Raw genomic sequence first — 18,318 nt, forward strand, 5'->3', positions numbered from 1 at the left:
TAAAATTTTCCCTTTTATCTTCAAAACTTATCCCCAATTCTAACACTCTGCAAATGAGCTCTCAGAATATCTCTATCTCTTTATCTATTTCTGTTGCTTCTCTACACATTTTTGGATCCAAGAGTGCTCAAATTTTCACCTTTAATTAAAATCTAAGCACAAAACACTTATTCGGATCCCTAAATAATGGTTAACAGAATGCTCTTTTCCCTTCTTTTCAGCAGGGATTCCTTCAGGAGAAAAATGGATCTTGCACATAATAAAGCCTTTAACACTGTTTGGGAAGGGGGCAGTGTCCTCAATGATTTCATGATGATCCAGGGAAGGGGAGAGGGTGCTCTGCCTGCACCCCTCGCTCATGTGGTGGAGGATTTGTGAGGGCAGTGGGGGATCAGCTCAGCTCATCACCCTTCCTTCCCTCAGCTTTTTTGGAGTTCTTTACACGAAGTTCACAACACTGGGATGATAATTTAAGGGGATGCTGCCATAATGAAGACTAGGAAAGCAAAGACTAAATATGTATCTGAGGGGAAGTTTAAACACCCCTTTCTGTGTGTGAAAGGGAATGTGTGTAGTGGACCAGGATAATTTTGGAGGAAGCACGAAAGGCTAGCAGCGCTGTTTTTTTAACCTTCACATTATTTTCTCTGACTTATTCCGTAAGGAATATGCTTCAGTGCATGCATTAGGAATACTGGGTTCTGTCATTATGTGGCATGAATTCTGTCACTCTCATCGTCACCCTGAAGCTTAACTCTGTTCTTGTTAAAGAAAATCTTATACTGATTTATTACAGTATTAATCCTGGATAGAATTAATAAAAAGGAAAAAATTACTTAATCCACGTATCTCATGTAAATTAACACGGCTGGTTGAACATCACCATTCCTGTCTCACAAAAAATTCCAAAGCTCTGAAAAGATTTTCTCACTTTTCAATGCATAAAAAGCAATTTAAGTTGCAGAAAGCTAGAAAAATCTCTGCTAATTCTGTGGGGAAGATGTTCAGAGTCTTTGAAAATTAGAACATGAGACTGCAACTTCAGTTTCCATTGAGATTGGAAAACTGGTTGTTACTGACAAAATAGAAAGGAAACTGAACAATATTACACCAAGCCTGCCAGCATTTAATAAAACTACATTGAAATATACATGTTTCCTTAAAACTCCACTTCAAGAAAAGTATTTTTTCAGCTAGAAATATTTTTTCTTAATTGAAAACTCTAAATTATTAGTAATAACACAGATCTACACTATAATTAGCTGGTTAATCAAAATAAACAATTTAATGAGTAGTATTTTGGGAAAAAATACTTCATATAGTCACTTTGCAGGACATATTAAGCTCTTCTCTAACAGAACTTTTATTAAACTTATTTTTGAGAAAAAGTCAAATTTTCTAAACAGCCATCCCATGTGCTGTTGTGTGAAGCATTGTGCTTATATATATGTATCAGGTCACAAACAAAAAAAAATATATAAATTTAACATTATCCAGACTATAATATACTAGAACGGTGATCATGACAGAGTGACTTAATCAGAAGACTTCAAATCGCATTATTCTGTTTTCTCCTCTCAGTTAAGAAGGGTTGAAACATTCCACAGCAATTCAAAGTTTTTCAAAACAGTAGTCCATAATCTGTGTACTTTATGCTAACTTTTGTTAAACGTGTGTTTGCTTTAACAACTATTTTACTTCCGTGACAAACATGACTGGAGAAAGACTGTAGAGCTGGAGGAATTCTCAACTACATTAATAAATGTGAAAAAAATATGATACCATAAAGGTATCAGGAACGTTAAAAAAATGCTTGTAACCATTGCCTAAGCTACAGGAGCACTAAATTTAATGTTAATTCTGTAGCTGAAACAGAAAAATTATTCAAATCGGAAAATATTTTTCTAATACTTGCATAGAAATGCAATCTCCTATATATATTTAATGTAGCTTTCATTTATAACCACTAAAATAATAAAGAATAGAGAGTTAGTGAACTTAAAATGGAAAGAGGTTTTCTTTGTTGCACATAAGTATTGGTACTTTTTCTGAAAATGTGTCCTCATGCAACTCTACTTATCTCTGCAGCATTATCTTGAAAAATTATTCTGACCATTTGCACTTAGTCAAAATAAGAGGATAGGAGTGCAACTAGAAAAACCTAAAACTGTGAAAAATCAGTAGAAAATCTAGATTTTACACAAAATATTTAACATTTTATTGAGTATTTTTCTTAGAAAATACCTTTTTAAAGTCTTGGTGATACAATGCTTCTGCTTCTCTTAGTTGATAGGACCCTATGGCAAACATGAGTTAATAATTCTGTGTTTGTTCTGATAAAATTATTATTATCTAAAACATTGCAGTATATGAAAATCTGCATTTTCTTTGCAGTAGGAACTGTCAATTTTATGACCTGCAACAAGTAAAAGAGATTGCATCTTTAATTAGCAAGAAACACATTATTGTCAATTTTAGCAGAAATAAAATGAAAAGCACTTGCAATCTTGTTAACACATTGCAAACTTAATTCTTTCTCTGTCATTTACTATCTTTGGCTTTATTACATGCCACCCTCCTCCACTATTCTTTCACCATTGGAAACTTTCTTTTTGTCCCTCAGAATGAAATTAATTTATTCACCAATAAATCATTATGCAAATAGAGTTATTTTCATAATGGAATGCAGAGGAGTTGGAAGAAAATTATCTCCTTGTACTAACCTTGAACGGTAGAAGGGAATGTTGTCTAATTCAGGCATCTAAACAAGGAGTTCACTTGACCTGAGTTCACAATAAATAGATAATGTAAAGAGATTGTCGTCCAAGGATAATTCAGAGAAGGAGATGAATTTTGTGTTTTGTTTTGTTTCTCAGAAGAAAGTATCTCTGTGTGAGCTAGAATGGAACAGCAGTGACAGATGATTTTGTATGTCACTTTCAGTACTGGATCCATGCAGTTGTGACCCCTGACATAGCTCCTGGCTTTCCAGAATGGCCCTGGATTTTCATAAATGAATATTGCTGATGAATGGCCTCCAATCAGAAAAGCCTGTCTTTTGTTTTCTATGAAGCATTTTAATTTTCAGTAAAGAGATTGGTTTTAAATTTTATGGAAATTTTTAAAAATACTTGCTTAAAAAGAATTTATCCTGTCTTCTGAACTCCCACTCCACAATATTTGCTAATCTTCAAGGTTTCCAAATTTGAAATTCTTTATCACAGTAAAACACAGAGACTTGTATTTCTCTTTTATCACAGCTATCTCAGTCAGTTTAAACATATCACACCTCAAAGAATATCTGTGTCATGCCACTTAACTGAACAAATGCATTTCAGTGATAAACTGCAAAAATTTGGAAAAACCTTAGCCTTATCTCCAAAAATCAAATAAATTAGTATTGTTTATGCTTTACATTAATGTATTATATTTTTGGTGTAAAATTGAAGGCAGTTTTTGTCTTTCTAAAAAGAGCAGTATTTTTATAAGAACAAGGAAAACACTAATTTGGGTGGGCTTGAGGCCTTCAGTAACCATTCTTGTATTTCTTGGTTTTTATTTTAAGCTGTCACATGATGGAACATTCTACTCTCAAAAAGGTATTTTTGATCAGGTTTATGTACATCATGCAAATTCTTCTTGCTACAAACTCTGATCTTTTTAGTCCTTTACCTACTTAATTAGTAGATCAGTAAGTTAGAGACATTACCATTACAAAAAAAGCCATCCTATGCTTCTGACCTCATAAAATTAAAAGCTTGCTTTCCCCATTAATTCAACCAAATATATTTAATGGTCTGTATCACTCAGAAGAGGCTTTGAATGCTTTCTTCATATTCCACAATATTATTGCTAAAATTTTTAAAATGCAAGATGCCATCAGATAATCCAACACCACCAGATAGAAGATCATTTCCTTTCAAGCAGTCCTCTTTAATTACATGAATAATTTTTATTTTAAAAGCTGATGAATTCTATCACCATTGCTTACAGCTATGGAATCAGGGAGACTAGTCATGAGACTGATTCACCTAACGATTGCTGGTGAATCAGTGAATAAGTACCACCAGACTAATTTACTGAAATGCTTTTGTTTAGTAATGTATGCAATTAAATTCATATTGGCTGCTTTCCTTCTAAGGGTGTAATTAATTTATTTGAGCTTCTCTGGGAAGTATTTTAATATGAAGTGCATTAAAAACATTGAAACATCAGCTGGAGAGAATGGACCACAAACACAACATCCAATTGCTCCAGGGGTTTGGCCACACTTGCTGTCTGAGAGAATAAGTTAAATAATAAAATGAAAGACCTACTGGACCATCACAATGCGTGTAGCAGCACTGTAGTATGCATTGTAAGATGAAATGCAAACCTTCTACCTGTGTGAATGACAAAAATGGATTGTGTTTGAGACAAAATTAGTAATTTATGATCAGATGAATAGAATCCCCAAGATAAATGTGACAGCAACTTGGTGTTAATGTAAGATTTTCAAGAAAAAATGTGTCAGTAGTTTATCTATGGAAGGGAGAAAATGAGCCTACACAATAATTCAAAGATAATTTGTATCAATTGTGTTCAAAAGTCAGTCTGTGAGACTCCGGAGACTACTCTCAGACTAATTTGGATAAATGAGTGAATCGTCCTAAATTGGACTTGGAAACATCTCTGTAGGAAGTTTCCAGTGGAAGGCAGAATTACAGCATACCGTATTCTTGCTTTATCTCTGTCACCTCCCTGTAGCAGCAACAAAATGAGAAGACTCAGCAAATGGTGAAAGACGTAATTTCTTCCTTCCCTTTTGTCTATACTGTTCTTATTAAGCCCTTCTGGAGTGAAACAGTCTTTTTTTAGAAATGCTGATATAGTCCATTACTTTTTTCCTTCAATATTTTCAAACAAATAATATACCTTTTAAAGCTGAAACCACACATGGAAAGGAATTTTTTAATAACACACCTTGAAGATGAATGTTTAAATGAGGGAAATCAGTAAAAACCAGCACTTTCTGCAGTACAAACATAAGTCTCAAAGGTTGTGGGCTTGAAATTACCTTTGAAAATACACCTTTTAATATAAAGCTTATATAAAGCACTTTCATATGTAAAGTTTGTTTCCTCCGTTTGTACTTTGGTAGAAATGTGCAGAAGGTTGGGATAGATAGAGACAACTTACAGGTAGAAAACAGTAGTTCCTCAGGAAATAAAAAAAGAAGACATGGGAAAGCAATCTGATTTTTGGAGCCTTAAATATTTTAGAGAAGGAAACATTTGTGGGGATTGTAAGTGCCCTTTCAAGAGTTTTTCCCAATAATTTTCTTTTGGAGGAGGGAAAGAGAAAGATGTTCTCTCACAAACATGCCTGCTTTAAATAGACATTTCAGGATCACAGATTCATGACCCATGCTTTATCTTGGCTACTATATTGCCAGGTGATAGATGAGATCTCCCATTTAAATTCTGTAGGTTTTGGTCCTCTGGCTGTATAGCTGTGTTAACTATATTTTTTTTCAGACTTCTGTAGCAGAAATTATTTTTAAAACATAAAAGAATCAATAATAATATAAACATATTCTCAGCAGGGGATTAAGAAAGAACTGAATCCCATCACCTGCAATCACAGTCATACATGTCACAGCATCCTAAGGCCTAGCTCCATCTTGAAACACACAGGGCTATCTGTGTCAGCTCAAAGTGGTAAACTATTCCATAACTAAAATGTTTCAGTGGTTTAAAGTCTTTTAATTTTGATCTAAATTTATTCCTGGCTATTTCACATCCATTTGCTTTCATAACAATGTTATAGTTTAGCTTACAATTCTTTATTCTTTGCAGGTGCATGTCATAGACAGAATATTTACCTTTCTTTTTCCTAGTTGTGGTCAACCTCTGATTTTTTTAAGCTGCGTCTGGTTTATGGGCAGCTCAAGTACACTTTCCATTCTGGAGCTTAAGTTTCTACTGTGCAAGGAGCTGATGCTCATACAACTGCTTAGTAAGTCAAATATCCAGCTGTGAAAGGAATTTAGCAAGATGAGCCAACATTACAGCTGTAACTTGCAAACCTCATTACAGCAACTCCAAGCCTGCAACCCAACCCCTGTGTAGAAGGACTCTGAGAAGACATCATTTCGTACTGGGAACTATGCCCATTGCTTCCCTTCCTTAAGCTCCTCAAAAAATCAAGTGCCTTTTGACTGTCTGAAGATTTCTGCATGAGATTTGTAATGTTTAGTCTGAATTTAGCTTGCTTTTCTGTATATCAGAATTCATTCCTTTTCACCAAGCTAGCCATATATGAAGGACAATACCTTATATTTAGTTAAATCGTTTCTTCCAAAAAGCTGTATTGCCTTGGTTGGTACAGTTTGATCTTCTGTTATTATTAAATTTTGTATCCAAATTCCCATTTGAATTTGTCTATCTCTTACTGAGTTTTCTTCTCCCTTTCTTCTTTAGATAAATGTCCAGTATTTTCTGCTGCCTTGAGAATGTATACACTTCAATCAAGCTATTTTTTCCCCTCTTCTTTTTTGATAAACTAAGCAGATTAAGCTCCTAAAGTTTCTTACTTGAAGCAAATTTCCTTAACTCTCAGGTCATGGTTTAGTGGCTTTGTTCAGTACCTTTCCAAATGCTTTAACGTCCTTTTAAAACTCGGACATGGAATTTGATGCAACATCCCAGAACTGGTCTCATTAATATCGTATAAAATAATAAGTGACCTTCATGCTTCTACTCACTCTTTCAATCTTTCCACACCACTGGATAACACAGCAGCGCAGTGAGAACCTTACCACAACAGTGCTGACTTGTTTGAGGGATTCTGAGTCCTTCTTCACTGCTTTCTCCAGCTCTGCCCAAGCTCACAGTTCATACATCTCTTAATATCCTAACTCTAATTGTTTTAAACTCTTTTACTTAAATCGGCTGACTTTAGCAAAGAGGTTGTTTTCTTCACATCATCAGAATTTATGTCTCTGTCAATTCTTTTTGCATTTCTTAGTTTTAAACCATCAATTGCTTTGCATTTTCTTTCCAGATTATAGATGGCATTGCTGAACACCATTCTTACAAGTAGCTTTCTGAAATTTAGGATGTGGTAGCTGGTTTAGAGAAGTTGCATCTGGTCTGTGTCAGGCTGCTTCTTACTCTCCAACATTTATATCCCGCTTGAAATATCATCAGCTTGACCTAACTGTTTCTGATTCAAATATGACTTTTTGTAGGTAAAGAACCTGTGATTTAGGATAGTTTCCTATCTCAGTGATTGAAATTCCAACTTGACAGGCTTCAAGACATTGATGCAAAGCTCATCTCTCCTCAGATTTTAGGTGAAAAAATAAATTAATGGACAGAATAGATCAGAGACAAGAGTAATTATAGTCTTTGTGATTCTAATTTTCTGATCTTGCCTGGTTTTGTGTGACAGCTTATTTGAAACAAAAATTCTTACCCTAAGTTTTGATGTAAATTTGTCTGGTCACAAATAATTTTTGAATGCATCGTTAATATTTTCATTTTTTTGATTCTTGTTCACAATTTTAGTTATCAAATTTCAATTGTTTTTGAAGGCCTAATTTATATTTTAAAGGTGTTTGGGATACATCCAGGAAATTGAAGTCAAGTACTGTTCTAAGTCTGAAATTGGAAAATTGTATAAATCCTTAAAACTGTTAGTAATATTTGCCAATAGCTCACAGGAACAACTCAGAATCACTACCAAGGAGAGCATTCATGTTGGTAACTTTTCCACATAAAATATGAACAGACTAGAAAGTTATAATCTCTCTCCAATAAAAGACTTCGGCAATGGGAAGTTTCTACCTCTGAAAAAAGTGTACAGCTTTCTTTCTCAGTAATTTAAAGTCACATCATGACTTTATGCTAAACACAAGTCCATGGTACCTTGCTGATACTCTTGCTGCTATTAAATTCCTATAATTCTACCCGTTAGAAAATGCATGTACAAATTTTTTAAAGACCTGTGACAGGCCAGAATGAATTCCCTCTGGAGGCACGCAAAGCCATTCCTGGACTTATGCAATAGTTGTGTATTGAGGACGAAGCTATGTGCATTATTAACACTAAAAGAAGCTCAATTCTTAGTTCGTGGAAGGAGTATACCCTCCTCTAACCTCTTAGCCAGAGGCCTATCTTTCAGAGGCAGTATGCAATAAAACTGAAGAGCCCTTACTTTGCATGCAGTGTAAATTTTTATATTAATCTGGAAACAGAAAATCCCTTCTTGAAATCCACTGCTTTACTCGGGTTTTACTACATTATCAAATGTAGCTCCTTTATAAGTATACAAGTATTCCACGTGTCAGCTTTGATTGACGACAGTTTTATTTGTTCAACAGTATTATTGAAATACATATTTTCAATAAAATTTAAATCAAAAGGGCAGAATTCTGCAGAACTCAACCAGCTTTTACTCATTACACCCCAAGCTTAGTAAAAGGGAAAATATTCTTTGAAGAAATATTTAGTTGCAAGTTACAGCTGCCTTTTGAGATAAAACTTGTTTATACAAAAGGTATTAATTATGCTGAATGTATTCTTTTCATAAGCAGGCATTAAATTATTCAAGATATTCTGAGACTTAAGATTGACTAATGAAAGCAAATATTAATGATGCTGCCATATAAAAAGGTAAATGTCACTTTGAGAAGATCCATAGTAGCAGCAATTGCTGTTTTTCCCAGTCAGCATTAGTTACCTTAATTTCAAGGTACTTTATTCCATGGCAAAGCCAGAACAACAAGTACAAGGAAAGATTTACAAAAGGTTCAGTGAAGTAAAAAAAGTGCTAAGAAACAAATTCTTCTTTTCCAGAAAATGATATTCAAAGTAACAATGGTCCTTTCTGTATTTGTGTTCTGGCTAATTTATGTATATTAAGAATAAAAAATATAGGATTGTATATCCTGTAGTATAGAAATTTTATATACCTACAGAATAGAAATATAAATTCCTTATAGAAGACTGCTAGAATGAAATCTAAGTGTTTAAGTGTATATACTAAGTGTATACACACAGTAACTCAATTCTCCTGCCTTCCAAGTAGATAATACCCAACAAAGGGTAATCTGACTCTTGTATTTTATTTGCTTTATAGACGTTAGTGATGTTTTACAGAAACATTAATCACTACAAGTTGTAATAACTTGTAGTTATTGTTGTGATGAATCAGATCCATTCACAATGATTGATAATGAAAACTATGGCAATAGGATAATTTCAAACTGAACTATAAAAAGAATATGTTGAATACTTACTTTCTCAGGAATGGAAATATATTCTGCAACTATGGGAAGAAATAAAGAACTAGGTTAGTTATTGAAGGAAAGTAAAAAAACTTTTTTTACTGAAAGATACAAAATATTCAAAGCCATTTAGAAATATCAACAATTTAACACTTTATGAACTACTTAAGAATATACAAATCAACTTACACATAGAATAGTATAAACACTAGCTAAGCAAATAAACTCAAGAACAAAATTTAACTTTCTGATTTAATATTACAACTAAAAGATTTCATTTCCATTTTTAATTAAAGTATGAGCAAACCATAGCATTCTAGAGGCTTTTATGTTCATATTCTATGTGTGCCAAAATTTGTAGTTTTCAAGGACTAATATGAATTTTTTTTTATTTAAGATAACAAATCCAAATTTCAAACTTGAAGACAAAAATTATAGCAGACCTTCTAAATGGAAGTTTCTATAAAACTGTGACTTTTAACATCCTGAGTAAAATAGTCTTGAAAAGAAAGAAATCACGTTCTCAGTCTGAGGTCCACATGCCCTCTGCATACATACATACCTGTATGGATTTTTTCCATTTTTTTATTCCATCCATTGTTAAGAAACAAAGTTTAGCATGGGTTTTTTATGAGTCAGAAAATCCCTAAAGGCTTTACATTATTCCCTCCATTTACAGCTAAACAAAAGCATATTTAAGTAGTTCTAAAAGAGTGAATTTATATGGAGACAATGAATTGGGTAAGTAAAAGAGATTTAAGTCTTTCTGTAACAGATTTTTACTTCAGTTCCGCACAAACATGCAAAGCTTTTTATCTGTTTTGAGACTCCAAAAGCCACAAATGGTTTCATTTGCACCGTGTGTGACAATGGTACTCTAAATTTATGGATTTTCAGACTGTTCTATTTTTCCAGTGTGTTAGACAGCACTCAAGTAAGAGTTGTTCCACAAAACAAAGACTTTTCCTTTGGCTGCCATGGTTGATCACAGTGCCATTACTCTGCTCTCTTAGCATGTGCAGAACACAGTTTTTAGAATGTCAGTGGGAGTTTTGCATGCATATGAAGAGGAAGCTATAGGAGATGGCATTTGTCACGTGGCCCTGACAAGAAAAGTTTGTCCTGAAATAGTTTAGTCAGTAAGTTGTTAGGGTTTTTTGGTTTGTTTTATTTTGTTTTTGTATCCACTGTAGCAGTCTTTTTTTAATAGAAAATGAAACTCTAAGACAATTTAAGAATACCGCCTGCCAAGAGACTGATGTTTTATTATGGTTATGTATCAACATAAAACAAAAATTGGTGATAGTAGTACTATTCTAATCAAGATCCATCCTTAGTACTTCATTTTTTTTCTGATCCAGGCCTCTATCACAGCACACCCAGTTAAAATTGATCAGTCTCAGAATATACTCCAAAATATGACATTCCACATACAGAGCTACTTCTGTAGATGGCATTATTTAACTCTGTGATAATGATATTGTTTACTGCTGATGGAAAGTATTATTAATCTTCAGAAGTTCTGAGAAAGAAGTAACCTACAACTGTGCAGCATAGCAGAATAAAATTTATGTATTAAATGACAGCTTTAGAAAGAACTTATTGTTTCAATTTCTTTGCTGGTACTATTTTTGAAGTATTAACTAGCTAGAAAGACTGTCTTAGCTTTCCTGTTTTCCTGTTCCTACAAAAATTAACTGTGATTGACTAAATAAAATCAATGTTTTTTGCTAACAAAACTAACAAATTTTGTCTGTTTGTTTGTTTGTTTTCCCTTGCTGTTAGCTTGGTAGCCACAAAGGAAACAGACAGTGCAAGATCTCGTAGCATGCCAATGTCACCATCTGATTTCCTGGATAAGCTGATGGGTAGGATGTCAGGCTATGATGCGAGGATCAGACCAAATTTCAAAGGTAATTTCAAAACTAAACTTTGAAGTTTTCAATATGTCAGTATTACTGCTCACAAAAATGCAATTTCTGAAATAAATATGAAAAACTAAGAAGTACATTCACTGGGGAAAAAAAAATCCTTCTTTTGCCTTTCTTTTGTACGTATGGCAGTTCAGTAGCAATACACCCTACACCTGCCACGTTCACAGCTGCCCCATTGCATACCTTTCGTAAATACACCTTATCCTTAGATTTGAGTTGTCTAATCTGGTTCATTAGTTTCTTTTCTTTCCTGAAATGCTTACTGATGGATTCAGATTCCCACCTTGGATTGCCATAGCATGAAACAGTACAGAAAGCAAGTTCTGTGAAAGATTAGCCAAATCTTTGTCTGGTTCTAAAGACATTGACCATCAAACTCCAGACAGCTTATCTTAGTTACTAATTCTACCACCAAATTATATTCTTCACTCCTAGGCCCCATTTGTGCCTTGAAAAGCCAAAAGGACCATCTTTCCTCTTGTTCTTTTCCCTGTTGCCAGTTCTCCAGAATTGAAATTGCAAGTTCTCAATGCATGCAATTTTGTCTTGGCCTGTGCCTTTTATGCACTTTTCACAAAGGAGATTCAATTAAAACAAAGCAGATTCAAAGACTCACCCAGCAAAGTCTCCAAATGGAATGACTACATCTCCTGAGATACTTAGTATATTATTCAGACTCAGGCACGTTAGGGTCTTAATGAAGGATTACACAAGCCATATTATATGGCTATGCAAAGCATCATACAGACAAATGCCATTCATTCTGACTTTTGTCATCAGGGAAGTTTAGGTAAATTTGACTATTCTTTTTTTTTAAAAAACAAGGAGTTACAATGTTATAGTGAAGTATTTAACTCTATTACTGAATCTTTAAACAAGGTATCAGTTTTTAAATTACCCAGAATATAAATAATGTTTTGAAATAAATCTATTGTAATTAAAAATTATATTATTCTTACTTTGCATTAGTTGCTTTCTCTTATGTCTATCTTCTTAAGTCCAAGAGATGCTCTTAGCTCTAACATTTCACTATAAGGCTTTATTCCATGTTTACTACAAAAATTTTCCTTCAAGCTGGCAGTGCTTTCTCCTCTAAGTCATCTGTCACTGCCTTTCCATCTTAATTCTTATTCAGCAAGAAATGCTATAATTTTTTGACATCTCCAAGTTCCAGAAACTTAAGTGGTTTTGACTCTAAAGCCACTGCTATGTGCTGGTTTTACCAGAATTTGCCCAGTCTGATTCATAAGGACCATGTAAGAGATTTGTCAGATTACTTCCTCATCAGCAAACCATAAACAGTTGGTTGTGTATATATAAACTTATTAACCAGGATTTACTGCAGCTGGAAATGCTTTGCTTTTTTTTAAGTTAGTGATGCTGATATTTCTCAGGAAGCTATAAAAGTGCACTGGAATTTCAAGCACATCTCTATATGATTTGGGGATTGAATTTTATAGTTTGTCATGGATAGCATCCAATCACAATCTTCTGATGAGGCAACAGTGAACAACAGGCAGATGGTTTAGAGACTACGAAATTAAATGCAACAATTCTTGAAAGTATAATTTAAAGGATTTAGAACCTTGTTTTGTAACTGTTGAAACTTAAAGAGACAAAACCTAATTTGACATTGTTCCTTTTCAAAAAGTGTACATTCCAAATCATGTGGACAGCTATGCAGTTTGAATAGATCTGGCCACAGTGATTCAGACCTACCTTAAGCATGACTTAACCACTTTTTGATTAGTTTAATTACTCCTACAACAAGTGCTGGGGCTTATTGCCTTTTTGATGTTTTAAATTGGTGATAGTTTTAAAGAAAGAGGATAACTACAATAAGATAACTCAGACGTTTTAAATAATTTAATTTTAAATCATTAATCCAGTAAAATTCCTATGCAGACAAGATTTTTAGTTACCAATTTTATTCAAAATTAATCTTGATCAAGAAGACAAAATTATATATTGTGTCTATGTGCTGTGCTTTTGGATATGGAATAAGGCATATGAGTTCTTGTTCAAAAAATATAATAGAGAAGACATGGTACTTATTCAGCTATGGAATACAATAGGAAATTGATAATCGTTGTAAAAGCTTTGTTCCAGTTGCAATTTTACTTTTTTAATATTGCATCAAACCTATAGCAAGGTGCTTTCATTACTCAATGTCCACATTGCAGACAATATCCATTCCTGCAAATATGGAACATACTTCATTGCCTTTCAAATCTGGACACAATTATGTAACCTAGGTGTAAAAAATTTAAATATTTAAGTAAAAAATTGGCATTTACAGAAGAAAATGCAAAGTGTTACTTGCCTTGCTAATGGCAAACATTTTTCAGCAATCATCAGTTTAGAAGCTTTGGAAGCCAGGACTTAATTGAAAAAAAAAAAAAAAAATTAGTCGCATAGTTCTCCTGATCCCTTCTGGAATCTGTGTATATTTTTGGCCTTTTCATTATTTTCTGGCTATAAAACCTTTGTATTTTGAATTATTAAAAAGTATAACTTTTTTGTTTGCTTTAAATTTGTTGATTATTTTACTGATTTTATTGCTATGTGACATAAGGCATGGAAAAGTATTACTTCCTTTTTATCTTTACAAATTTGTATATTTGCAGATTACTGCCTACTGTATACCTTTTCCAGTGTGAAGGGTCCTCTTCTACTTAAGCTGATTTTGTGTGGCAGCTTTCCATAGAATTTTTGATCCTTTTTGACATCTTTCTCGCTAATATATAAGTACAATAATCTATTGATTATTGATTATTGGATACTGAATTTATATATAATATTAATCTGTATCTAATAATTTTAAAAGTTCTCATTATTTCTACAGTTTGGTACAGAGGTAAGGTTTGCAGGGATAAAGTTCATGTTCATGTCCCCCACCATCATACATGAAATCTGGTTTGTTTTTTGGGTTTTTTTTAATTCAAGTTATACTTGCTAGGCATGGTACACATTTCCACTGATTACAAAATTGACACAGGTGATAGCTGTGAATTGTGAATTGTATTTCCACAATTCGCAAAGATTTTTGTAATGTCTGAATTTATATCACCTCAGCCAGTCAGTTTGTTCCTGTTCACTTGGTCTGAAATGTCTTCTACAGTCCTCATACAAAATTCCAGCAGAAGGGCTCTGGTATTTGACACAGCCAGCATTTGGAGACAAATGCTGCAACAAAGGCTTCATTTAGCTTTTCTGCTCTGACCTTCTCCACTTCCATGGATACTTTTGTACCTTAATCATCTTCTTTCAGTTTTCAGATCTTGGCAGGATTCTATTTTTAACACCTTGTAGATAGCGATCATTGTTAGCTTTTCTGTCTCTAGTGAGTTTTAGCTCTTTTTCTTTTCTGCCTCTCTTTAATCTGTGTTCAACTTGCCTGAATTCCTGTGTTCGAATATGACTTCCAGCTTTTACAGCTTCTCATTTGTGATTCTTTTTGACCATGTTTTGGGAAGTTCATTTTTACTCTCAGCACAGTGTCTTTCAGTTAACGAAGACATTTGCATGCTACTTTTAGCGTCTACTTTTGTGCTTCTTTTAACTAGTTATTAACTGTTTTATTGTAATTTGAATTTAGGCATAATCACTAGTGATTTGGAGCTTTTTCTTAATAAAGCAACTATATTGATAAAGCAAACATATTTTAAAGTATTTTAAACAAGATCGGATCACATCGAATCTGAAAGGATGGCAGGTACTACAACATGGAATTGTTTGAAAGAAAAGGTGCATTTCAAACAAATTACTAACATGGGCAAGAAGTACAATTTTCTCCCTGACAGCTTTTAGTGACTGCCTTTGTTCATCGTCCCTGCTTTTCCTTTTCCCTTGATCCTTTTCAGGAGTTGAGCTTGTAAAGCTTTTACTGAATTCTCAGAAATACTGGATATACTCAACAACTCTAAATAAATACCTGCATACTAAAATGACTGCAAATGCTACCTCCTTACCTGCTCCATAGGTATAGTCTTGTGTATTGCAAAGACTGAAGTACGTGTAGAAGTGTTTTGTTAGATTTGCTGTACAGCACTTCACAACCATTTTGCTGTCAAGGAAGAAAGCTGGATGTTCCAAGCTCTGTCATATTGGTAGAACTTCTAATGGACATTCTGATTCTTCAAGTATTTAATGTAAAATTTATTGGTCATGCTAGATTTTGCTAGTTCCAAACCACCAGTGACACTAAAGAAGAGCTATTGCATAAAGGTTTATGAGACCAGTCTCCATATTCCAGATACAGATCTCCCATCGTTAGACTGCTTAAAACTACAAAAAGAATCCAGGTTCTCCAGTGCTGAACTGGTTTATTGATATAAGAATATTGAGTGGTAGGAAGGTAACAAAAAACTTGAGATGGAAAAACCTAGTTTCTATTGGACACAGACTGAAATTGATAAGGAATAATGGAGAAGTTAGTATGCTTTTTCACAATGATATTTTAAAAGAGACTTCTAGAAAATAATTTAAACTCATTTCCATGAAAAGGCAAGTCATTGTTCAGTTATCATAATGACTGCTCTGCCACTACTGATACTACAAAATGAAAGATAAGACAAAACAACAGTTGACTGAGGACCCGTGGTAACAAAGAATTCAGTTATAAATAGACTCTTAAACATTTTGTGAATTTAAGAGAAGTGGGAAGAGAATCTAAATGACTTTCCTGTAAGCAGTAGAGATAAGAGCAGCAATAATGCATTTCTTTTAACAGTGATGACAGGTAACCTTGAAGGTAGAAGCTGCCTTGAGTGAAGAAAGTCACTTTCCCCCAATTATTGTGAGAAGTGACATGCATTCTTACTGAAATACACATAAAATATTTTTATTATATATTTCAAATGGGATGGTGTTTTTTGTTTGTTTTTTTTTTTTTTTTGTATAGAAGGATGTGTGCAGGTTTATACTGAACTTCGTTGCTGTGAGTTTTTTTAGTTGCTAAACCTGGCCAGATAAGTAGTGTTCCTTTGTGAAAAATCAAAAGGAAAATTATTAGAAACCATTCAATTTAATCGTGCATTAAATTAGTTGTGAATGTAGCATTATTTCGTCCAAAGCCAGTAAATATTGTTCTTCAATGGTTTATATTGAATAATCAATCAATAAGCAATAATTCTGGAACAGAGACTACTGAGGTTTTTTTTCTCTTTTGCAGGTCCTCCAGTTAATGTCACATGCAACATATTTATAAACAGCTTTGGATCCATTGCAGAGACGACCATGGTAAGGTATTTTAACTCAGTCAATGTTTGAAGTTCAAATTAAATATGTTGCATGGGCTCTAAAGCTAGCTAGGGCTTCTCTTCACCTGGAACTAAGCAAAGAAGGAGATCCACTTCTGAGAATGGAAAGTGAGAATTCCTAATTTGGCAATTGATTTTTTATAACAAAAATTTCATCATTATACCATAACACACAAGTAGAAGTAAAACCAGGGGTAGAAGTTTTGGGTTTTTTAAATTATTTTTTTCTCCCCAAGTTTTATTTGACAGTTGCAATTAAATAATTATTAGATAGATATTAGTTTCCATAATGTTCCACCTTTCTAACGTCAAAAGTGCTAATTCATTATAAGCCACTTTGTTAATAATATTTTTAAATTTCATCATATACAGTGCATATGGAGATGTATACTTTATTTTAAAAGTCCTTCTTCCACAGAATCATTGCACTGAAATAACAGAATGACTAAAACTTTGAACTGGTATATAAAATTTGGAATAAAAAGAAGTGGATTGCATGCTTTTGTACCTACATTTAAAATTTGTCTACTGACGAAAGAAAGGTGACACAGTACAAAAAAATAAGATTTTAACAAAATAAGGAGAAGAGGTCAGAGTGTAAACTAGATATTGAACTGTGAATTGATGAAAACCCCCAGGATAACCTCACTGAAAGGTTAAAATACAGAGACATGACAGAACAACTGTGGGAGTTTGTAAGATCCAAATATAGAAAACACTCTGAAATCCCAGCAATTTCAGGGGTCAGAATATGTACTTGGAATGACAGAACTGAATTGATATAGTAACAAAAAACCCCCAAAAATATCAAAAAACCCAACCAAAACGAACAAAAACCTGCCAAAAAAACTTAATGTAACCAAAGACCTGTAGTTAGGAAAACAATAAGAAAAATTCATATAGTCAAATATTTATGCCCTCTAGCTCCAAGTGGTGTTAATAACTGCCTGTTCTTTACCTACCTTGGAACATAGTAGTAGATGTTACTGAGAGAGGTAGATTATTTTTTTCAGATAGAAAACTGCTTTAATTTGTATTTGGGGGACTTTCCAGATTGCAAATCCCAAACAGATTGACAGGGCATCCAGAGAGATTTATTCAGGTTCAATCAGAGGATTAAGCAATACCCACATGATTAGAACAGTGTTCCACAGCTACTTCCTAATGTCTGGATGAGTGAATCTGGTCCAAGAGAGGAGACAGACCACAAGGTCAGTAAAGTGCAAAGACCTAGCCACTCGATTGCTATATAAAGGACATATACAAAACTGGAGTTGTAAACACACAAAAATTGTCTTGAGATTAGGAAGAGGATGACCAAGTTCACATCTCAAATGTATTTTCTCTCCAGAACCAGAGAATTATAAACATTTCCTTTCAGTGCAAGTTAGTTAAGTTAGTATGATATTTCTATTTTGTAACGAAACTACATTCTACTCTGTGCTACCTCGAAAGCAAATTCAAACAGTCAAGGGAGATAATTACCGGGTCTGTAACAAATAGTGCCAGGTAATGTCATGTGTTAAAGAAAATACCAAACCTAGCCAGAACCACAAGGCTTTTCATTCTCTTGTTTTTATGCATTCAAAAACTGGACTTTAAAGCACAGCCTTGACCTTCATGATGCTTGTTTTCTGTTAATAATGTATTCACTGATACAGCTCAAAACAGGCTTCTACTTATTGTGAGCTGCTTGATGACCTCTCAGAGACTCAAATCTTTCTTTGCAGAAGAACAAATGTTTTTGTCTAGATAGGACATTCAGTTGTGTGGTTTATTAGATTTTCTTCTCCCTAACACTGACAGTGAACTTCTAAAACACATGAATATCTTTCTACCTTTAAATGACAAT

At 33.7% G+C, this 18,318-nt stretch overlaps 1 protein-coding gene across 1 annotated transcript in view; it reads left to right on the forward strand.

The window, feature by feature from the left end:
- The window catches only part of GLRA3 (glycine receptor alpha 3), an 82,453-nt gene that overhangs the window by 8,464 nt on the left and 55,671 nt on the right, over positions 1–18,318 (forward strand). The window contains exons 2-3 of the mRNA XM_014883982.2: positions 11,057–11,184; positions 16,379–16,446. Coding sequence (XP_014739468.2) covers positions 11,057–11,184; positions 16,379–16,446 — 196 coding nt within the window. The remainder of the gene's footprint in view (positions 1–11,056; positions 11,185–16,378; positions 16,447–18,318) is intronic.

Source organism: Sturnus vulgaris, chromosome 4 (assembly GCF_052056855.1).
Source record: "Sturnus vulgaris isolate bStuVul1 chromosome 4, bStuVul1.hap1, whole genome shotgun sequence".
In the NCBI taxonomy this organism is placed as follows: Eukaryota; Metazoa; Chordata; class Aves; order Passeriformes; family Sturnidae; genus Sturnus; species Sturnus vulgaris.